Raw genomic sequence first — 20000 nt, 5'->3', positions numbered from 1 at the left:
TTTTAATAAATATTGCTTGCACACACAAATATTCTGGCAACCTCTACATTTCCCACATTTAAAAATCCCTGTTCTAGTGGGCAAAATACAATGATTCTTGCACACAAAAAATGATTTCAATGTCCTTGTTTTCTTAAAAAAATTGTGGACTAGTTCCTAACACACTGGACAATTCTTTGCTGCCTTGAATAATGCATCAATTCTTTTTGATGATATTATGAATAGCTCACATATCATGACTAATCGGCAAGGGAGACCTACATGTGAAGTCCACTGTGAGCTTATTACTATTGGGACAACCCATAATTCAAAATCGGTAAATATTTAGTATGACAAAGTGTATCTGTTAAAGTGAATGGATAATGTTCTAAAAATAAATTCTTTATATATTCACTTTCTACAGGAAAAGTTGCATCTTCACTAATAATTCTACTAAGCCTAATATATTGTCCCATGTCAATATTGGACTTAATAAAACTGGGATGCTGGCTCTTTAAAATCTGAATAATTATTTTTAAAGTTTTTGTCCTATAAATATTAGAAATATTAATATTAATATTAGAAATATAAATATTAGAAGTGAATAACAACTTTTCTTTATCTAATTTTAATTCAATATAAAAATGTACTGTTGTCCCTTTACCATATACTGTAAAGTTTAAAAAACAATACTATGTTTAATTTCAATAAGAAACTAGTTTAACTCTGCCTCAGTCCCTTGCCAAATAAAAAGATGTCATCAACATAACGCTTATACAGTCTAATCTTTCCAAAACCCTTTAATTTTACCAGATGGACACTTTCCCAGGCACGTAAAACTAGATTTTCATATGCTGGGGCTATCTTGGCTCCCATTGCAACTTCTTGTTGCTGATGATATATAGTACTGTTAAACATAAAAAATGTTTTATAAGACTACTTCAATTAAACCACAAATGGCATTCATCCAATAAACATCAACTAAGGTATGCCTACAAAGAAATTGTCAAACCAATTCTAATTCTTTACTGGGGGGAATACTGGTGTACAGGGACTCATTATCCAAGGTGACTAACAAGTCATCCTGCTTACACTGAAATAACTCATTAAGAAACAACCAGGAATCTTTGAGAAATGTGGTACCCTGAACTACCGGGTTAAGAAAATGGTTTATATATTGGGAGATATATTCTGTTTTGGTGCGCTGCAATGAAACAATGTGTCTAAATGGGGGGATTTAGCTCATTGTTATGTATTTTAGGAATCCTGAAGAGTTTGCCAATACAAGGATGATCTTCAACCATAACATTGCACTCCTGTAATGTCATGTAACCCTGCTCAAGCAAATCCAACAAGAAAAAAAAATCAGTATTCTTGAATTTGCTGTACACTTCTTTATCAGAAATAATTTTATAACAATTATTGTTCTCCAAGGAATCTACCATCATCTGTATACAAATGGGCTGTTCCATAACCAGCAAGCCAGTGCCTTATCAGTTTTCATAACTCTGATGTTACGCTTGTTAATAATTTCCCTCGAGGCTTGGTGTTCCTGTTTGGTCAAATTAAACCATTTACATTGATTTTCGCCTTGAAATACATTCTTAACATCTCTTTCACATACTTTAATGAAGACATGAAGTGTACAGAATATGTCAGCCATTTGGCTAAGGTTACCTTTGAACTGATGTATCCAATTTAGAATCTGCAAAGACGGTAAATAATTGATCTGTCTTTCTAATTTCTTTTGTTCTATGTAAGTAAAAAGATAACTGTCTGTGAACAACCAATAAGTAGGAAAGAAAGCTGGCAGATTAACGGACTGGTTTATGTTATATTCTGACACCACCTTAGGAAGAAAAGAAGGATTGGTTCATAATGATATACTGTCTTGGTGAAAAATCAAGTAGGGAGGTTTAGAAGACAATGCTTTACGTTCTGAAATCCTTCTAGCAGAGGTGATGGCCACCAGAAAGACAGTCTTCCAGTTCAGAAACTTTAAGTCACATTTTTCTGCTGTATCAAAGGGGAATGCAATGAGGCCTGTAGTACTAAATTTAAGTTCCATAGAGGAGTTGAGTCTTCATAAGGAGATCTCAAAAGAAAAGTACCTCTCAAGAAGGCCTTACAAAGTTTAGATGAAGCCAGGGTGGAGTTTTCAAAATCAATGTGAAAATTACAGATGGCTGCTAACTGAACTCGAACTGTTAAAGTGCTAGCTTCTTCTTTGAAAATTGTAGCCACAACTTCAAGGACACTTTGTACAGGTGCTGAAAAGAGGTCAATAAGTTTCTGAAGTTCCCAAAAAACAAACCTCTTCCATTTACTTCTGTAAAGTTTTCCTGTAGAAGTTTTATGGGAAGATAAAAGTATATGACGGATGGGACAATAGCATAGGGTGTCTGGCTATTAAAGGAAGTGGAGAGACCCAGCTGTCAGCTTCGGGTTTGAGATACCTGGGTAAATCATGCCTGCTGGGTGAGACCGGAGGTCTAATATCAGATCCAAAATCCAAGCTGGGTAAATTAGATGAGGCCAAAGAAAGGGAACCAAATCTATCAAGTCCAGTAAGGTGTAATAAAGATGACTTTGCTCTTTAACTGGAGAGCTTTCTGCAGAAATCTGGGGATCAAGAAGTTGGAGCATACGCACAGAGGAGATCGGGGGGGGGCAATAGTGCAGTAGGGCATTTCTCAGTGAATCCCCCGGTGGGTGGATTACGGCAAAGAAGCTATTGCATCTGTTGTTTACGGGAGATGCAAAGAAATTGCAGCAAGGCTGGCCCTAGTGGCAACAAAATCATTGCTGACACCTTCATGTTGAGAGACCACTCATGAGGTAGTAGAATAGACCTGCTCAATTTGTCTGCTATCACACTGGACTTCCCCAGAATGTATGTTGCTATCAGAAAATGGTTGGATGAGATTGCCCATTGTCACACTCTGACAGCTTCTCAACACAAGGACCTAGTTCCTCTTTGCTTATGTACCAAACCACTGACAATGCTGTCATTCTGAACTGCAACTGGCCTGAAAAGGAGAGTGTCTTGGAATGCTTATAATGCTAACAGCGCTGCTCTCATTTCCAAGACATTCTTATGTGTGTTGGCATCTTCAGTGGATCAAGTGTCTTGGACTGTTTTTCACAGGAAGTGCCCTCCCACCCAAACTGGGATGTGTCTGTGGTCACTATGGCCTTGATCTGAGGAAAAGTGAAAGAACATTCTGATAGAACCTGACCTGATTGAATCCACCATCAAAGGTATCTCTTGCACGAATGAGTTATTCTTATTTGGGCTGACATGCTGGTAAAAAAGAGATCATTGCATTGCTAACATCCACTGAAGAATTCTCATGTTAAATCTTGCTAGAGGAACTAGGACTATAGTTGCTGACATTGATCCCAAGGCTTGAAGAATCAATCGGGATGAGATTGTGGTACTGTGAATTATTTTTCTGACTTGGAATCTGTTTGTTCTCTTGACAGAGGAAGAGAAGCTGTCACTCATACTGTGTTGAAAATTGTTCCTAAGAATTCCAATGTCTGAGACGGTTCTAACTGAGATTTGTTGTAATTTATGGTTATATCCAGATGGCAGAAAGTCTGGAGTACCTGATCTCATGCTCTTATTAGCAGATGCTTGCTCGAGGCGCTAATGAACCAGTCGTCCAGGTACGGAAACACTTGGAATCCCTGCAGTCTGAAGTGAGCTGCAACCACTGCCATGCATTTGGTGAACACCCTGGGCTGTGGTGAGGCCAAAGGGCAGTGCTCTGAACTAGTAAAGACTGGGCAAAAGCATAGATACCTTCTGGATTGTCTGATCATTTTTATGTGACAGTACACATCCTAAAGTCCACTGAGCACATCCAGTCATCCTTGCACAAGAAGGGCAAAATCGACTGAACAGTGACTAACTGAAACTTTGTATGTTGAAATGATTTTTTCAAGTTACTGAGATCCAAAATTGGTTCCCAGTCCCATGTTTTCTTTGGCACAAAAAATAATTTTAAGTAAGTTCTGGATTCTATCTGTGCTGGTGGGACTTCCTGTATGATTTTTTTTCTAGCAGCTTTGGTACTTCTAGTGCTGCTGCGTTCCTCTAACTGGGTAAAACACTGGGAAATGTCCGTACAGATGAAGGTGAAAGGGAAAAGGGAATTATATAATCTCTGGAAATAATCCTCTGCACCCACTTATCTTTGTGACATCTAGCCAGGCTCTCTGGTGCAGGAATAATCAACCCCCAATTACCTCCAGAGGGGGACAATCAGGCCTCCTTTCAGAAGCGCAGGTAGGGTCCATCAGAGAAGGAATCTCTAGACCCCTGGTTCTCTAGGCCTCCTCTGCCGCATGGGTGGCATCTTCCATTTGAGTTCCCCTCCCTCTGCCCCTAGGGGAACTATCTCCACGTGGATCTTGGAAAAGACCCTGGGACTTTCTGAACCTCATCTTTCAACCACTTCATTTATTCTTAGAGAAGGTTCTTTGAGGGGTTGAAAAATGTACTCCCTTTTTTTAAGGGCATTCTTATTTAAGAATGCACTTTGCATCCAGTTGCACAGTCACAGAAGTTGAGATTGTTTACGTCTTCGTTTTCCACTCAGGTGGAATTTGAATTCCAGAAGACATTTGAACTGCACAGCGGACAACCATGAACACTCTGAGGTGTGTGTGTGTGTGTGTGTGTGTGTGTGAGTAGCGGACTTTGACTAAAGTTATGTAAGGTGGGATTCCTGCAGAAAGCCAGTGCAAGATGCTGTATGGGGAGATGCTGAATGTAAAACATTTCTGAAAGGTATTTTCTTTACACTGGAGAATGCAGTGGAAATATTTTGTGTGTATGAGTAAAGGGGAGATTTCAATATGATTCTATAAAGTGTGTAAAGTTATTAAGATACATGCATAGAGATAGGTCAAAGAGCTAATAAGATATGTATGCTATATGTTGTTACTGTCAATTTTAGTATTTTATTACTGTATTTATGCATCTCCGTGTCAAACTTCATAATATATTTAATGAGAAGTATTATCCTAATGCTATTGGCAAGAATACATTCTCATATCATTGAAAAAGACAATAAAAAAGAGTAATTAGTTGAATGAGTGAGGTTGCTATTATGTGGGGCAAGAGACAGCAGTAATTAAGGAGGTGGACAGGACTGTTTTAGGAAAATCAGTAATGAAGCATGTAGAAGCATATAGTAACTCAAAAAAAGTCATGTCGCTTTAATGAATCCCACACACAGTCAAATACATCTGATACTGCAACTCCAGGAACTGTGCTTTTCTGTAACAACAGTTAATTTTTGATGGTAACAATGTTTCACTCATGAACATTTTCAGTATAAAAGACTTAAGATCTAGTTGCATTGATTGGGATAATTTCCTTTAAGCAAGCTTTTCAAAAATTGACATACACCTATTAAAAAGGGTGGAGAAGGAAGGTGTGGAGTCATAGACGCTATAGTGAGATAAAGGACCTAATCAACGTTGAAGATAAAAAAGGCTGAGACATAAAAAGGAAAGGTGAGGAAGGAAAAGGTCCGGTCCATTATGCTCTCAACTAACTCTCTGCAAATAAACTGTTTGGGATTAAGCTGTTGTACTAATGGTATTGGCGAGCCAGCAAGTCAAGGGACCACCATCTTAACTCGTGTATTTTCTCACTGACAGACAGGCATTCATTAAAATAATCACATTTTACAGGATTCAAGAATCTCTGCTCCCCCATACAGAGGACCGTACCTCCATTATCACCTCCTACTTATATGTATACCAACTTTCAGTTCAGACTGCCATGGAGAAAGAGGGCAATCTCTTTATATAGGACTGTTGTTCCCACTCCATCTGTGATAGCAGTCGGTCAGGATCTAGTAAGTCAAGCCACTTAGTTAGTGGCATTAGTGGGGCAGTGATAGGAACTCAACTAAGTACCTCTTGATGAGCTGTCTCTCAAGGAAATGGATCATATAAAAGGGTTGCATTTGGTTGTAATTTACTGAGCTAACAAAGGGTAGTTGACTGAAGAAGGATATGGGAGTGTGCAAGGTATATGTAGGTGGCTCGGGAGAGGAGACACGTGATTTTTATTTATAAATTTAAGTTTGCTTACTGGGCTAATACACTGATTACAATAAGCCATTTGTAGGTACAGCCTGGGTGAAGAAATTCACAAAAAAATATAACAGAACTCATTCTCAACATGGAGTAATGATAAAAGGTACAAACTCCAGCAGACCCTGGAACAATGAGCAGTGAAGGAAGTTTGGGAAAATGTTTATTTTGGTGCATGTGCATACCTCAACATTTTACTGAAGGGGTCACTTGGGTGAATGTTTTCATTTGGTGCTTGTGCATACATAGACATATTACTGCAGGGGTCGACTGGGCAAATGTTTAATTTTGGTGCTTGTGCACACCTGGACATTTTACTGAAGGGGTCTCTTTGGGAGATGTTTTGTTTTGGTGCTTGTGTATACCTGGGCATACTAATGAAGATGCTGCTTGAGGAAATAATTCATTTGTGTATCAGGGAAGTGTGTGTATACATGGTCAGACTGCTAAAGTGACCGCCGGGCAAAATAATTTATTGTGTCATTTTAGTGCTTGTGCATACACAATACAAACGAATGAAGCCGTTACTGGGAAAAATAATTCCTTATTGTGTCAAGGAAATGCTTTTGCTCCAATATCAAAGGTGAGGAATCACTTTTAACAATGGATGTGAGTACTGCCATTTTCATTTTTTGTATGACTATGATGTGTATTATGTTTTGTTTTGGGGTGGGGTGGCAAACTCAAAGTCAGTCCCAGGAAGCACAAACTCTAGCTACGCCACTGGGGATAAGCCTCATGGACTAATTAGAAATGAATTGTAGGGTTGGGAACTGTGACACACAGCAGTCTGAGTCTCAGCAGTAGTGGTCCCAGAAAAGGATTTCGACAGTTACTTTATCAAGTCCCTTTGTAATCTCATAAAGTGTGCCAGGTTTTTCAGTGACCCAAGGGTAAAGGTCACTGACGCATACACACACTTCCCAAATCTGTCCAAAGTCCTAGATGTTAGGGGAATTGACAAAGGAACTCTGCTGAGCAAGATCATTCTTGGTGGTTGCTGCCATGACCATAGCATCTATGGGCACTCCCTTGTTCCAAATATTTGTTCCTACAGGTGATGCCAGAATCCAATCCAGTCTTTCGGGGACTGGCTCAAATGTGTCAGGCTCCTTCCATGCCCACCTAGAGATCAAGACAATGAGCTCATCGGAGTTATTCAGGAGATAGATGGGCTAGACCCAAAGACCTCTAGAAATACCGATTCCTCTGGGGAAGGGTTATCAGGAGAACAAAAAACCCTTTGCTTAAGTATCTCAAGGATGTCTCTGAAACAGATGTCTTCTGGTGGTGATCTTGGGGACCATTCCCCTTCATGAAATCAGTATCTTTGGTGATGGACTCATAAGGGGAGTCCAAGTGCCTCCTCTTGCACTTCCTCTTCCTAGGGACTTTGGTGGGGTGCTCCTGAGAAGTGTTGGAAGAGATAGTAATACCCTGCTGGGTAACCCGGAGACTTTCAACTGGCTGTTCCTGAGGTGCAGAATGATGGAGCGCAAGGTGCAGAGACACATGGGATCCAGAGGGAAGATCTGAGAAGATAGGAACCATCCTTCCTGCTGAAACAGAGAACTCTCTCTCCACCACCTCAAAGACAGAATGTTTTGGGGAGAAGGAAGCCAAGGGAGCTGAGAAGCCACACTTCTGCTCTATCAGCTCCCCCTGCCCTGAAGGCAGTCCACCCAAGGCAAAGGCTGGAGCTGAGCTGTCCAATGCTGAGGATCTGAGGGGAAGAGATGGCTCTGAAAACTTCGGAGTCGACTCTAATGCCTCAGATCAGACAGGGACGTTTCCGCCACAATCACAGACAGCATCAGAGCCGATGATACCAACATCTTCAGATCTGATCCAGATTGTCCTAGGAGACTCAGATCTAAGGGCTCTGAAACAGTAGGTTGGATCAAAGGAGGAGCTGAGAATGGTGAAGTAGTAGAAACAAGGATTTCCTGACCCAAAGGGATAGGTGCCGGGAGAACTCCCATCTTTATCTGCACCAACAGAAATTTCATCATTCTGTCTACATCAGCCTTCGTCAGACTTCTGGAAGAATGAGAAGAAGCTACTGATGGGGACCTGGAGTGCCGGTGGGATTCAAGGTATGAGAAAGGTACTTTAGAGGGTAACAGGTCTATGGATGGGGAATATCTGGTCCTGAGAAAAGTTCTTGGATCCGAAGACCTAGAATCTGACAAAGCCTTTGTTGAGTTCAACACCAGCTGAGCAGGAGCAATCTTCAGATCCGACTTAAGTTTTTTATGTTTGGTTCCGTGGTAGGATCAGACGAGGTAGTTGAGGATCCCGAAAGCTTGGAAGACTTAGTTGAAGGCTCTTAACTTAGGTTTGGGAGGGGGTAAGCCCCAGAAATAGCCTCTCAAAATCATGAAGGGAGCAATCCTTTCAATATTAATTTATTTTTCCTATTTGCAACTACTTGTGGGTTGAAGGTCTTACAGATTGAACAATTTCCTTGAAGACAGTCTGGGCCCAAACAGTATACGCACAAGTCATGTGCACTGGAGAGAGGCAAATTTGTGCCTGCATTTCTGGCACTTTTTAAAGCCAGAAGGACTTTTTTCAGACATTTTGAAAATACCAAAAAGCAAAAATGCCAGAAGAATTTTTTTTGTTACTAGTAAATAAAATATAGAAATGAGGAAAAATTACCAGCAATGGCAATTAGAACTATACCAAAAGGTGTAAGCGGGAAAGGGGAAAGAAGAGATTACCAGCTATGGCAATAAAATTATACTAAAGAGTGTAAAATGGGAGGATTTAGAGATGGAAAAGAATCTAATACATTACAGGAAATAAAATGGAAGAAATACACATACCTCTACATTGAAGTGCTCAACAGCTCAAAGCGACCTCATTTAAATGCGAACGCGGCGGAAAAGATCTAAGGCATGTTGGGTGTTGTTGCATTATGGGTAAGGGAGGACCCTGAAAGCTTTTTGGTGGCTACATACTAAATTAACAGCCTAGCTGGATCTGAGGATCGGATCCAAACCCAACTGTTAGGAATGAATGAAAACTGATAACATCAGGTGATTAAAGTGCTCGATTTTCATGGCTCTTCTTGAAATTCTGCAAACGAGAACTGTGATGCTAACAAGACACAGACAATGAGCAAATAGCGGGAATATAAATACAGATGCTTCCAAGGTTGTTGTACATCTGATTACCCCACCACCACCACTCAGAGATACAACAATCTTGAGGTTAGTTTACAGGAGAAGCAGGGGTTTGAGAGTACTGGGATGGGAGTGAAACTCCCATGCAAAAACAATTCAATGATATTCAATAAGTTTTGATAGTGGCTTTAAGGGGTGTGTGATTCCAAATTTATATTTATAAGTTGTGGGACTTGCAATTATGTGACTCGCACATCTGATAGGAAACTAGATTTTACAATAATTCAGTTTATAAGCCTTTCAATTTAGTTCATTCTAACTGCACAAGCTTCAAAAGTCAAATTAGTACCGTTTACTCAAAATATATATGACAAATGAATTGAGAGCTGCTAAAAACTTTCACAGTACAATACTAACAAGTGTACAGCATTACACATTTAAAGCTATGGAGTTTACCTTTCAAAAACTGATGAAATGAAGTAATCTGGGTCCAACCTTGATGCACAAACCTTAAAATTAAAAAAAAAATAATTGAATGATTGTAGTCACTGGGCTTGTAGAGAAAAAAAAACAGATCATGCTTATGATATTCTTACCTGCAGTAAGAAGATGTCAGGGTCAATCATGGAGTTACAGAAGTGGGACTGAACATAAGTCATGGCTTGTCCTTTTATCTGCAGGCCATTCCTAACCCACATGTTACTATGAATTTCTGATAAATTAGCCTGCAGACAGAACAAATATTAATAAGTATTACACAGAAACAGTTGCATCAATGCTCAACATAACTATGCACTTTAAAAGAGACTCATGCTAAAGTAAATAACAAATATGGCTGATGGATTCATATGGTCACAGCATAACAATTTTTTTCAGCGATCTTAGGAATTTGTCCTGCTCCCAGTGATCATGTCAATGCCTATAGAGGGATAGCTATACAGGAAACATTATTATACATTAACTACTAAATTCTAGTCACAGCCAGTTACTGGACAGATAAGGAAGTTTCTCTTAAAAGAAATTAGCCTGGTAACAGAAGTCCCATTAGCCATCAATCATTACCATATGTGCTCACGTATAGGAATTTTTTGATATAAGATCTGGAGGTAATTATATACCCTTATCCAAAAATGAAGGACAGAGAACAGGACAAAAAATAGATTTTAGGTCAAATATTCCTGTAGGATTTTTCAGTCAAAGCCAGTCAACACTGTTTCCAGATGCCATATCTAAACAGCAGTAAAAAAAAAGACTTAATTTATGGTTTTACCACCTTATTCTATCTGCTATAGAAACATAAATGAAGCAGGCTGAAGAAGCTTACAATCAATTGCTGACACAAACTTGAATTGTACCGGTGAGTATTTTTTTTGGAGCAGCTAACCATCTCAAAAATCACTGTTTGGATATGAAATCCACTTATACTTATTTGGCAAAGATATTGAACAATTGGGAAGCCTGTCTTTGGTCCTGTACAGATATTCTAAACAGTATGTAGACATCTAGGCAATTTAAGACATTCTTTTCTGTTCTCCTGAATATGGAAAGGTACAGTAAAGTACGAAGACTGAACCCACTGAATTCTAAGACACACTGGAAAGAATTCTAAAATCTGCCCCTGAACCTACTGAAACAATGCAAGCTTCAACATGAACCAATGTGTTGAGCATGGGGGCTATCTACTAAACAGATTGCAATGATCAAGTGTAAAATCTTCTATTAAGTAAAATTTCAGTCCAGCGAGGCTGCTGACTGGAAGAGCCAAGCATCTCTTACAAAGGAATTGAGATGTCATGCATTAGTCAAGGAACAGGGAGGACTGCATTCTCCAAGTAGCCAACATGTACATTTCCACAGTGATCATCCTCCAGAAGACCAGGAACAGGCAAGGCCTCTGAATCTGCAAATCCACAAGAAGAAAGAAGGAATGGATCAGAGAGTCCACCACATCCTTCCCTCTGAGTTTTTAATTAACAAGTGTCACGGGTGCATGCACAGTAACAGAAAGAAAGCAAAGCATAACAACATTTCCTTTATTTTCAAGCAGTAAACATTTTAACAATTTTCATTTATTCTCACATTACATCAATGGCCCTACCTCTCAAAACCTGCCTTCCCTTAAATTTTCTACATATACTGGTATGTGGCAAATTCCATTTCTTTCCATGTAAATGGTTCCTATCCTTTTCTAAAGATTCCACCAAGTTCTTTTATCTCCTTTACACTATTTAGTATTTCAGCTATAGATGGTTTAGATTTCAACTTCCATGCACTACTAACAGCTTTTTCTGCAGCAAATACCATTAAATTTAGTAAAGCCTTACTATGGCTGGTCAATTCAGATACTATATCCCAGCAAAAAAAAAATTCCTTAGTTGCAACTATTTGCTCCCCCACCATTTCTAGCAACATATTCTGTAAGGAATTTTTAAAATCTGCCAACTTGTTGCATTCCCAAAAAACACATCCCCAATTACTTCTTTCTTTCCCATCACATCTTCGGCATTTGATATCTACCCAAAGAAAAATTCTCTGATGTCTATTTGAAATATTAGCAAATACCTATAAGTTTACATCCAAGCAAAAATCTTAAACCTTATGGACTTTTGTTGCATACTTGGGAGCCATATAGATGTACTCCTATTACTCCATTGTATAGTGCCTTTCCATTATCCCTTCCCAATCTTTTCTAACCTCCTCTGATTGAGTCTTATACCTATCATACAATTTTATATGCACCCTACTAGTTATTCATTTTTAACAGCAATGTCTGCTCTAGACAAAACTAAAAACTCTACCAGAGTTGGTCTTTCAATTAACAAGTCTCTGTCCCTTTCTCTTTGCCTATACTCTTGTTAGCAATTCCTGGTAGGGAAGTAGTATAAGTTGCAGTCCAAACTTCTGCTTAGCCTTACCATGCTCATATTACCTTTCTTTCTCATTATTTGTTTCCAAAAGCTTGGCTCCTTAGCAAATTTTCTCTAGTAAATTACAGCACCCTTGTCTACTTTCTGTACCTTACTTGCAGTCAAGCTGTATTGGTAGCATTTCCTTTCTCTATTCTTGTGTTGGCTTAGTTCTTAAAATATTTTTTGCTACTTTACGAGCATAACATTCTGTATGACTGACATTATCTCCAAGGACCTGTCTCCAAAAATCCTACTCTCTCCTTAATTTCTTGAACTCCTCTTCTTCTGTTTCACCATCATCCTTTTCCATTTTAACATATAAAGATCTGCTTGTGTTACATCTACGTGCACACACACACACACACACACATATATATATATATATATATATATATATACACACACACACACACACACATATACACACAAGCTTTAACTGCCTAGCTCTAAAATACCCCTTCAAATTGCCTATCTCTAAAATATCCCATCAAATCGGGTTATCCTAACCCTTTGTTCTAATGAGGGAATCGACTTTCCCCAATTTAACTCTTGCACTCTTCCCCTCACAAACAAATTCCTTCAAACCTTTATTAATTATTTTCAGTTACACTTGCTAAACAAAAACAAATGTTAGTGCTTCAGATGTGTGCAGGCTGGAACACTTCTTTACATTCCCTCATTCCTCTAATTGTTAAGCAGCTAATATTCCCTCCTCTGCATTCCTCTTATTAATTTGACATCCTTCTCTAACTCCACAACTACTAGGAGGGAAATGTCAGGATAAGGTCTAAATGTTATACCATCTTCTTTATTTTATACTAGTTTATGTAATTCTCTGACTACACTGAGACATTATGCCTACTTTATCTGTAAATTGCACTGCACTTCGAAATATAATACTATGCGTTTGTACACGCTATTTGCAAACCCTACACAAGTCAACTTTAACAGAAATAAATTCCTCCTCTCATAATAATTTAAACCATCAAACATTTAACCTTTTATTAAAAGGTACTTTTTGCACCTAACTGAATATTTTAATCTACCTGCATCTTTTTGTAATTTGTTACACCTATATTTTTACTTACAAAAATGTTTGTAAAGTGTTTGCTTCTTATTGTGATATGTTTTATAAGTATGTATTTTGACTGCAGTTTGTTACTGTCTACATGTCCCAGGTTGTGGTTGAAAAGGGTCCCTGGACCAGTTCATATACCCAAATAAACATCAAATAAATAAAATTTATGGTCCACATCTCCTCTGATTGATAAAAATATTCTTGATCTTTATATAAAATGAAGGGGAATGGAATATTTTCACTGTTGGTATCTTACTATCCATATACAAAATCAAGAGATCCCGGTTTCTCAATTACTGTAGTTTTTTTAAGTCTCTTCCCACATTTCCTTACCTGCATTAACAAAATCCTTGTACTTCATTTTATTGTGTCCCTATAAATATGGGCATTGCTAAACCAATTCTGCTGTGGGTACACAGTATACAACTATAGCCTTTGTTTTATCTTCATTTATTTTATGTTCTAAAAAGACATGAATCTGACTCAAAATATTCCACTTCCCCTGGTATGTTAACCACTGAAAAAGTAATGCTTCAACCTAATGCCTACTGGAAGAAGAGCACAGCCTTCCCTGTGCAGGGAGGGTACAAATAGATCCCTCACTTGTTTTGACACTACAAAATCTCTTTTGCTCAACGTTTTCTGGAAATCATCAATTCCAATGCTTTGGATCAACTAATCCACACCCCCACCAGGGGCAGCAATATCCTAGACCTGGTCATCACCAACATGGGCGACCGGTGTTCCACACCAGAGGTCAGCTCCAACCACAAGCTAATCACCCTAGATATCCACGTCCCACTCCCATCCCCCATTAGGAAAACAACCGTAAACAATTTCTCCTAAGCCAACTTCGCGCTTTTTAAGACAAAAGTGGCAAACTTCATGACACCCATGCAGATGGACAATAGCGGTACGACTGCTGAATCCTACACAAATGCGCTTTATAAGCACTTATACGAGTACATGGATTGTGCTATCCCTAACAGAACCAAGATGCTATCCTCCAAAAAAAAAGAAGCCAATCTGGTGGTCTTCTGCCATAAACAAACTCTACAACAGAAAGAAAGAAAGTGTTGCAAAAAAGAGTAAAATCCCACGATTGGAGAAACTCCCTGGTCAGCCTCAGTAAGAAGCTGAGATCCCTCATAAAAACCTCCAAAGCTAGCTATGAAAACAAAATTGCCACTGATTCTAAAGACAACCACAAAGTATTCTATAACTATGTCAAGAATCTCAATGGGAACACTCAGATCGGCTCTGAGTTACAGCACAATGACACTAAATATACAAAAAACACTGATATTGCCAACATCCTGGCAGACTGGTTCAGTGTTAACTTTACTCCCCTCTCACCCCCTAAAGGGCCCATCTTTATACCGGAAGAATGCAAAGTTCCTGTAATCACGGCTGCACAGGTAAAGACCTCACTCTCCAAAGCCAAGAACACAGCATCCATGGGACCTGACAACATCCCAGGCTGCCTTCCCCACGAACTACAGAATAAACTGGCACCCCACCTAAGTACCATGTTCAATCATAGCCTCACCTCAGGCTTTGTGCCCATTGAATGGCGCACAGCGATGGTTATCCCACTCCACAAAGGGGGGGGCCACAAAAGACCCTGGGAACTACTGCCCCATTAGCCTGACGAGCCTGGTCTGCAAGGCCATGGAACGTATCATCATGGAACTCATAAACAAAGACATTGGAGATCTCCAAACTCTGGACCCCATACAGTTCGGGTTTGTAAAAGGCAGATCATGTCTCCTAAACCTGATAGACTTCTTTGAAGCAGTCACCAAAGCCATAGATGAGGGTAAGGTGGTTCACACAGCCTATCTAGATCTCGCCAAGGCATTCAACACCATCCCCCACTCTGGAATTATAGATAAACTCACTAAACTAGGTATAAATCCCTATGTCACAAGATGGGTTGCCAACTGGCTTACTGACAGAACCCACACTGTGAAAGTAGCAGACTCCAAATCAAACTTCACAGCAGTGACAAGTGGAGTACCACATGGTTCAGTCCTGGGTCCTCTCCTGTTTGGTATCTATTTCTCTGAAGTACAGGCTAACACAGAAGGTCATTGGCTAACTAAATTTGCAGATGTCTGCAAACTAGGAGCCATAATCAAAACTCCTAACGATGTGGACATCCTACAAAAGGGCCTCACTGAGACAGATGCCTGGTGTCAAAGCCATGGTCTGAAGCTCACTGCCAAAAAGTGCATTGTCATCCCCTTTGGTAAAAACTCTGTACACATGAACTACCACACAGGCGGTTAGTCTACTTAACACTGAAAGTTTGATAAGAGACCTTGGACACAGGTGGACAGTAGTCTCTCCTTTGATAATCACATCGCCACAGTGGTCAGGAAATCCTTCTACATGGCACACCTCATGACCAAAAAGGTTTCTCATCCAGAAAAAAAGAGGTTATTGTTCCCCTCTACTCATCACTCATTAGACCCATTATAGAGTACAACGCCACTTTTGGTATGTACCTCACAACACATCTACAACAACTGGAAGGGCCGCAAAAATACTTTAGAAAGAGGATTACTGGCCTCAAACAGATGCCTTACGCAGACCGACTCAAAAAACTCTAGTTTTACTCCGTCGCATATCGCCTACTCGGAGGCGATCTTTGCCTAACATACAAAGCTATGTCAAACCCAGAGCTGCTGGACATGCTCCACTTAAAGAACTCCCAATCCCTCTGAGCTACATGCTCTAGGGACTTAAACCTTGTCACCACAATAAACAGAATATGTTGGAGGGATAGACTCCTGTCCCAGAGACTTCCCGTACTCTGGAACAGACTACCTATCTATGTCAAACAGAGCTCCTCATTAGCACTCTTCAAGAAAAATCTTGATGATTGGATGGGTAACAGGAAATTCACCCCGGGGATCACTTCTGTGGTTCTGCTTGACAGGGGCACAGGAAAAGAATTTTCTTCGGTGGCGAAAGCCAGGGTACCTTTTTGGCTAGGCTTGTATAGGCTCTAGAGTCAATAGCTTAGGACCTACCTATGAACCTATGAAGATGGACTGGCAATCTGATGAAATTAAATATAAACACTGGAATCAGCTTCATCTCCAAGCTCTTTACAGTAAGGGAGGTTGCTGAAAGATCCAAACTGGATGAAAGTCACCCTGCTTTCTCCAGAAAAGATCAAAACCACTGAACTGTGAGAGATTTAAAGACAGCTCTCCACCAGTGTAGTAATAAATCCAGTTAGATTCAACAGAAAACATGGGAGGACCATCAAAAGCTGGTAAGACCATTAAGCACTTCAAGGCCCAGTGATAGATGTCTAACTCCAAAAGAAGATCCGAAAACAAGTGGTTACTCTAAAAACACTAACACACATTTCACAGCAAAACCTGTACCTTGAGATGTACAAATAGCACACAAAAAAAGTCTAAAACACATAGCAGGGAATGGCCTTAGACTGTCCTGTGTATACACCAGGATGACAAAGCCTTCTTAGGTCTTTTCTGTGGGAAGAAACAACCATCTTTAGTGTCCAGCTCCATGCCTATAAAGTCAATTACGTCAGACAGCATTAGAGAGAAGGACTTTTCGTTTATGCTCACCCCTAGAAATGCAACTATGTAATCATCAACTGACACAATGCTATAAGGGAGTTACTGGACCCTACCAAGAAGACAGCTTTCTGGGTAGGAGAATACATAGACTCCACTCATGCAAGGCTTCAGCCACCATGGCCAAAATGTTGGCAAATACTCTAGAAGACTGATGAATGTCCAAAATCAACACTGTACTGTGTGATGTTAATCTAAAGTAAACCAGAGGAACACTTTCTGTGGCCCTCAAACACTGTTGTGCCAAAAGGCAAACACCATTTCCAGCAAATACCATCCAAGAGCTCAGTGAAGGTAGGGGCATGAGATTACCAAAAGACTTGCTCTAAAAAGGCTATGTTTTGGTCTACTTTGTGTAAGCAATGGGATGTTTCCACTGTCACCTTCTTCCTGGTGGCAATGTTGGACAGGAGTTTCTCTCCTGAGTAGTTTATGTCTCTCCCTATTATTAATTCACTGATCAAGGAAAATCAATACTGCACTCAGGCATTTCAAAAAAAAATTTGGACGGACCCTTAACAGATTATTTCCTTTCTCAAGTGCTCAAAGTAGATAAATCGGATTTAGGATGAGGGGGTTGTTTGGAAGTTCTTTCAGGTATTTCTTGAGAAACTTCTGGTGATTTTATGGATGAGGGGTTCCTTCAAGCAGACTAAGACAGCACCACAGCAGTATGATATAAGGATCAACAAAGAAACAATGATAACTATACAGGATAGCAATAGTAACTGGGTGAGATATTACCTTTGAAATTTAGATTAGTGGTAGTTCCACCTTTCAGATGAGCAGAAAGTATCAGAAGGCCCACAGAAGTGGACCACAAATGGCATCTTAATCTTAAAGTCTTCATTTTTGTGACATCAATTTTGGGGTTACCAGGAGAGACCTACTTGTAGCGGAGAACAGTTGGTTGCAAAAGCTGTAGAGACATACACAGATTGCTCGAGTCAGGCTGTGCTTGTGGTACCTTCTCTATAAATTCCCTCCACTTTCTCTCTTCACAAGTACTATGACAAAGGCAAAAAAAGTAAGGAAGCATTTCTGACTCGGTTCCTAAATGGGGGTGGAGGTGCTGTTGTTACCTCTAAAGGACAATTTGTTGGCAGAATGACAAGAATGTCCTACTCTCCACCTCTGTAGTTTATTTTTCTTTACTTATTAATTATCTGGTAATCAGGTAGGCGGGCAGGTCCAAAGACCCTTTTCAGCCACAATCCAGGTAAAAATGCAAGAGTAAAACTGAAATACAGTACACTCAACCATCCTCATTATAACAAATGCCATAACTGTCATTTTTCATAGTAAATTCATAGATTAGTACTAAGCTAACTGCCCTTGCGAAACATTTTAAGCCTAGCCAATTATCCCTTGTGAGATTCAAACCCTGCATCTTGTGTTTGTAAGGCAAACACCTTAACCATTAGGCCACCCTTAAAGAATCAATTAACAGTGAAGAAGACAGTAAATGAATAATGATGAAGAAAATTAAATAAGTTGTACTTTACACAACAGATGTTTTAATAAAAGATTAATAAACAAGATTCTGATTTACAGATATACACAATATATACAATAATATGGTACCAGGAATAGAAGTGGGGAGAAAATTACAAGTTTTTAATCAATGGCATGCATTTCTAACCATTATCTTTAAAGTGTTTACTGGATGATACTTGTTCGAGGTGCTCAGTATTACTCTGAACCCTTGCAGCACAATTTGGGACTTCATTTCAGTGGGGAGCTTGTTTAACAAAATTTGACCAAGTCTGGAAAATGCACACACGGTGATGACTATTTTTTTGGGGGGGGGGGTAGCTAAGAGAGATCAAGTAGTCTTGGCTGCTTCTTAAGGAGTAGTTTTGTTCTCTGCCATTTATCGCCATGGCTGTTGAACTTGTGGTGTCCCACATTCATCTTTTTGACAAGAAATAGTAAAAAGTCTTCTAGATACTGGAAAAAAATTGTTCTAGAAATTCATACTTACCAAAGTGTAAGAAGCTCCTTTATTAGTGGTGTAAGAAATGGACAGCAGTTGGTCAACTGCATTTAATTGTAGTGCTTTATTTTCCAAAACTGCCCAATAAGAATTTACCTTATTCCTCTACCAGGGCATACTTCCCAGCTTAATCAGTATCTCTACTTTCGGAGCCTTCTTAACTATTCTTCATCCCATTTAACTATTCTTCAGACGTTTATAAATCTTAAACCTACCTAAAGATCGGTATTTCACACTGTATTGTTAAACTTTATTTTGCTAAAGGTGACTAAATTACTCTTGAGTACACAAAGCCAGACATTCTTAAAGTTCCCGACTCAACTTTTTTTTTTTTTTATAGCTATTACAGCCACTAAAAGGATCTTGCAGTTGAAGACATTAATGTTTTCTAAACCTTACATACTGTTTCATAAGGACAGTGTGGCACTTGTGATTAATCATGGTTCATGCCAAATGGACATGTCATGGACCACCTTAAAACAAATGGTACTGTTACCCTAGTTCTGCAATCCACTTCGATATTTCTATGACCATCTGTTTTCACCATATAGATTTCAGATGGAATCCAAAGATTTACAATGAAATGAGTGAACCTATCAGAAATTCAGATCAACCACTCATTTCATTTGACCCAAAAGGTTAGAACCCACCACGAAAGCATACTAAACCTTAATGACTACCGGGAGCTATTGCTAGAAGGTCTTGCCAAGTCCTATACAGGCTCATTCCAGCAAAACAGCTGGGGTTTCAGCAGTACAGTTTACAGGGGCCTCTTTAAGCAACATGTGTGATGGTTACTTGGTACATTATCCCTATTTCTAAACATTACAAGTTAGCTTTGTCCAAATACAGGGGATGGTTTGATAAAGCAATACATCAAGCTATGTGACTTTATTTTACTTTTTTTTCTTTAAAAAAAAAACACCTTCACTGAATTATCATTTGTGACACAGGCAAACTTATATTTATATAAAAGTAATCAAATCATATTAACCAGTTCACATTTACAAACAGTACACATCACGTATAATGTTCTATTCAATATAATCAAACCACCATTACATTAATTGTTCAATTTTAGTTTTCTGTTAAACATCATTCCTCCTCCAAAACATTTTTCTGCATATATTGTTTATACAATTTCCATTTTTAATGTAGTTTACTCCTACCTTC

General features: G+C 39.2%; 1 protein-coding gene across 4 annotated transcripts in view; it reads right to left on the bottom strand.

Moving 5' to 3' along the window:
• UBR3 (ubiquitin protein ligase E3 component n-recognin 3) overlaps nucleotides 1-20000 on the bottom strand; it is a 4226407-nt gene that overhangs the window by 2659791 nt on the left and 1546616 nt on the right. For all 4 annotated transcript variants that reach the window (XM_044075499.1, XM_044075501.1, XM_044075502.1 and 1 more), the window contains exons 14-15: nucleotides 9824-9952; nucleotides 9684-9736 (exon numbers count right to left, since the gene is read on the bottom strand). In XM_044075499.1, the coding sequence (XP_043931434.1) occupies nucleotides 9684-9736; nucleotides 9824-9952 (182 nt within the window). The remainder of the gene's footprint in view (nucleotides 1-9683; nucleotides 9737-9823; nucleotides 9953-20000) is intronic.

Source organism: Protopterus annectens, chromosome 6.part1 (assembly GCF_019279795.1).
Source record: "Protopterus annectens isolate FY-2018-M chromosome 6.part1, PAN1.0, whole genome shotgun sequence".
In the NCBI taxonomy this organism is placed as follows: Eukaryota; Metazoa; Chordata; order Ceratodontiformes; family Protopteridae; genus Protopterus; species Protopterus annectens.
The sequence above is the reverse complement of the archived record's forward strand: the minus strand, read 5'-3'. Positions and strand labels throughout refer to the sequence as shown.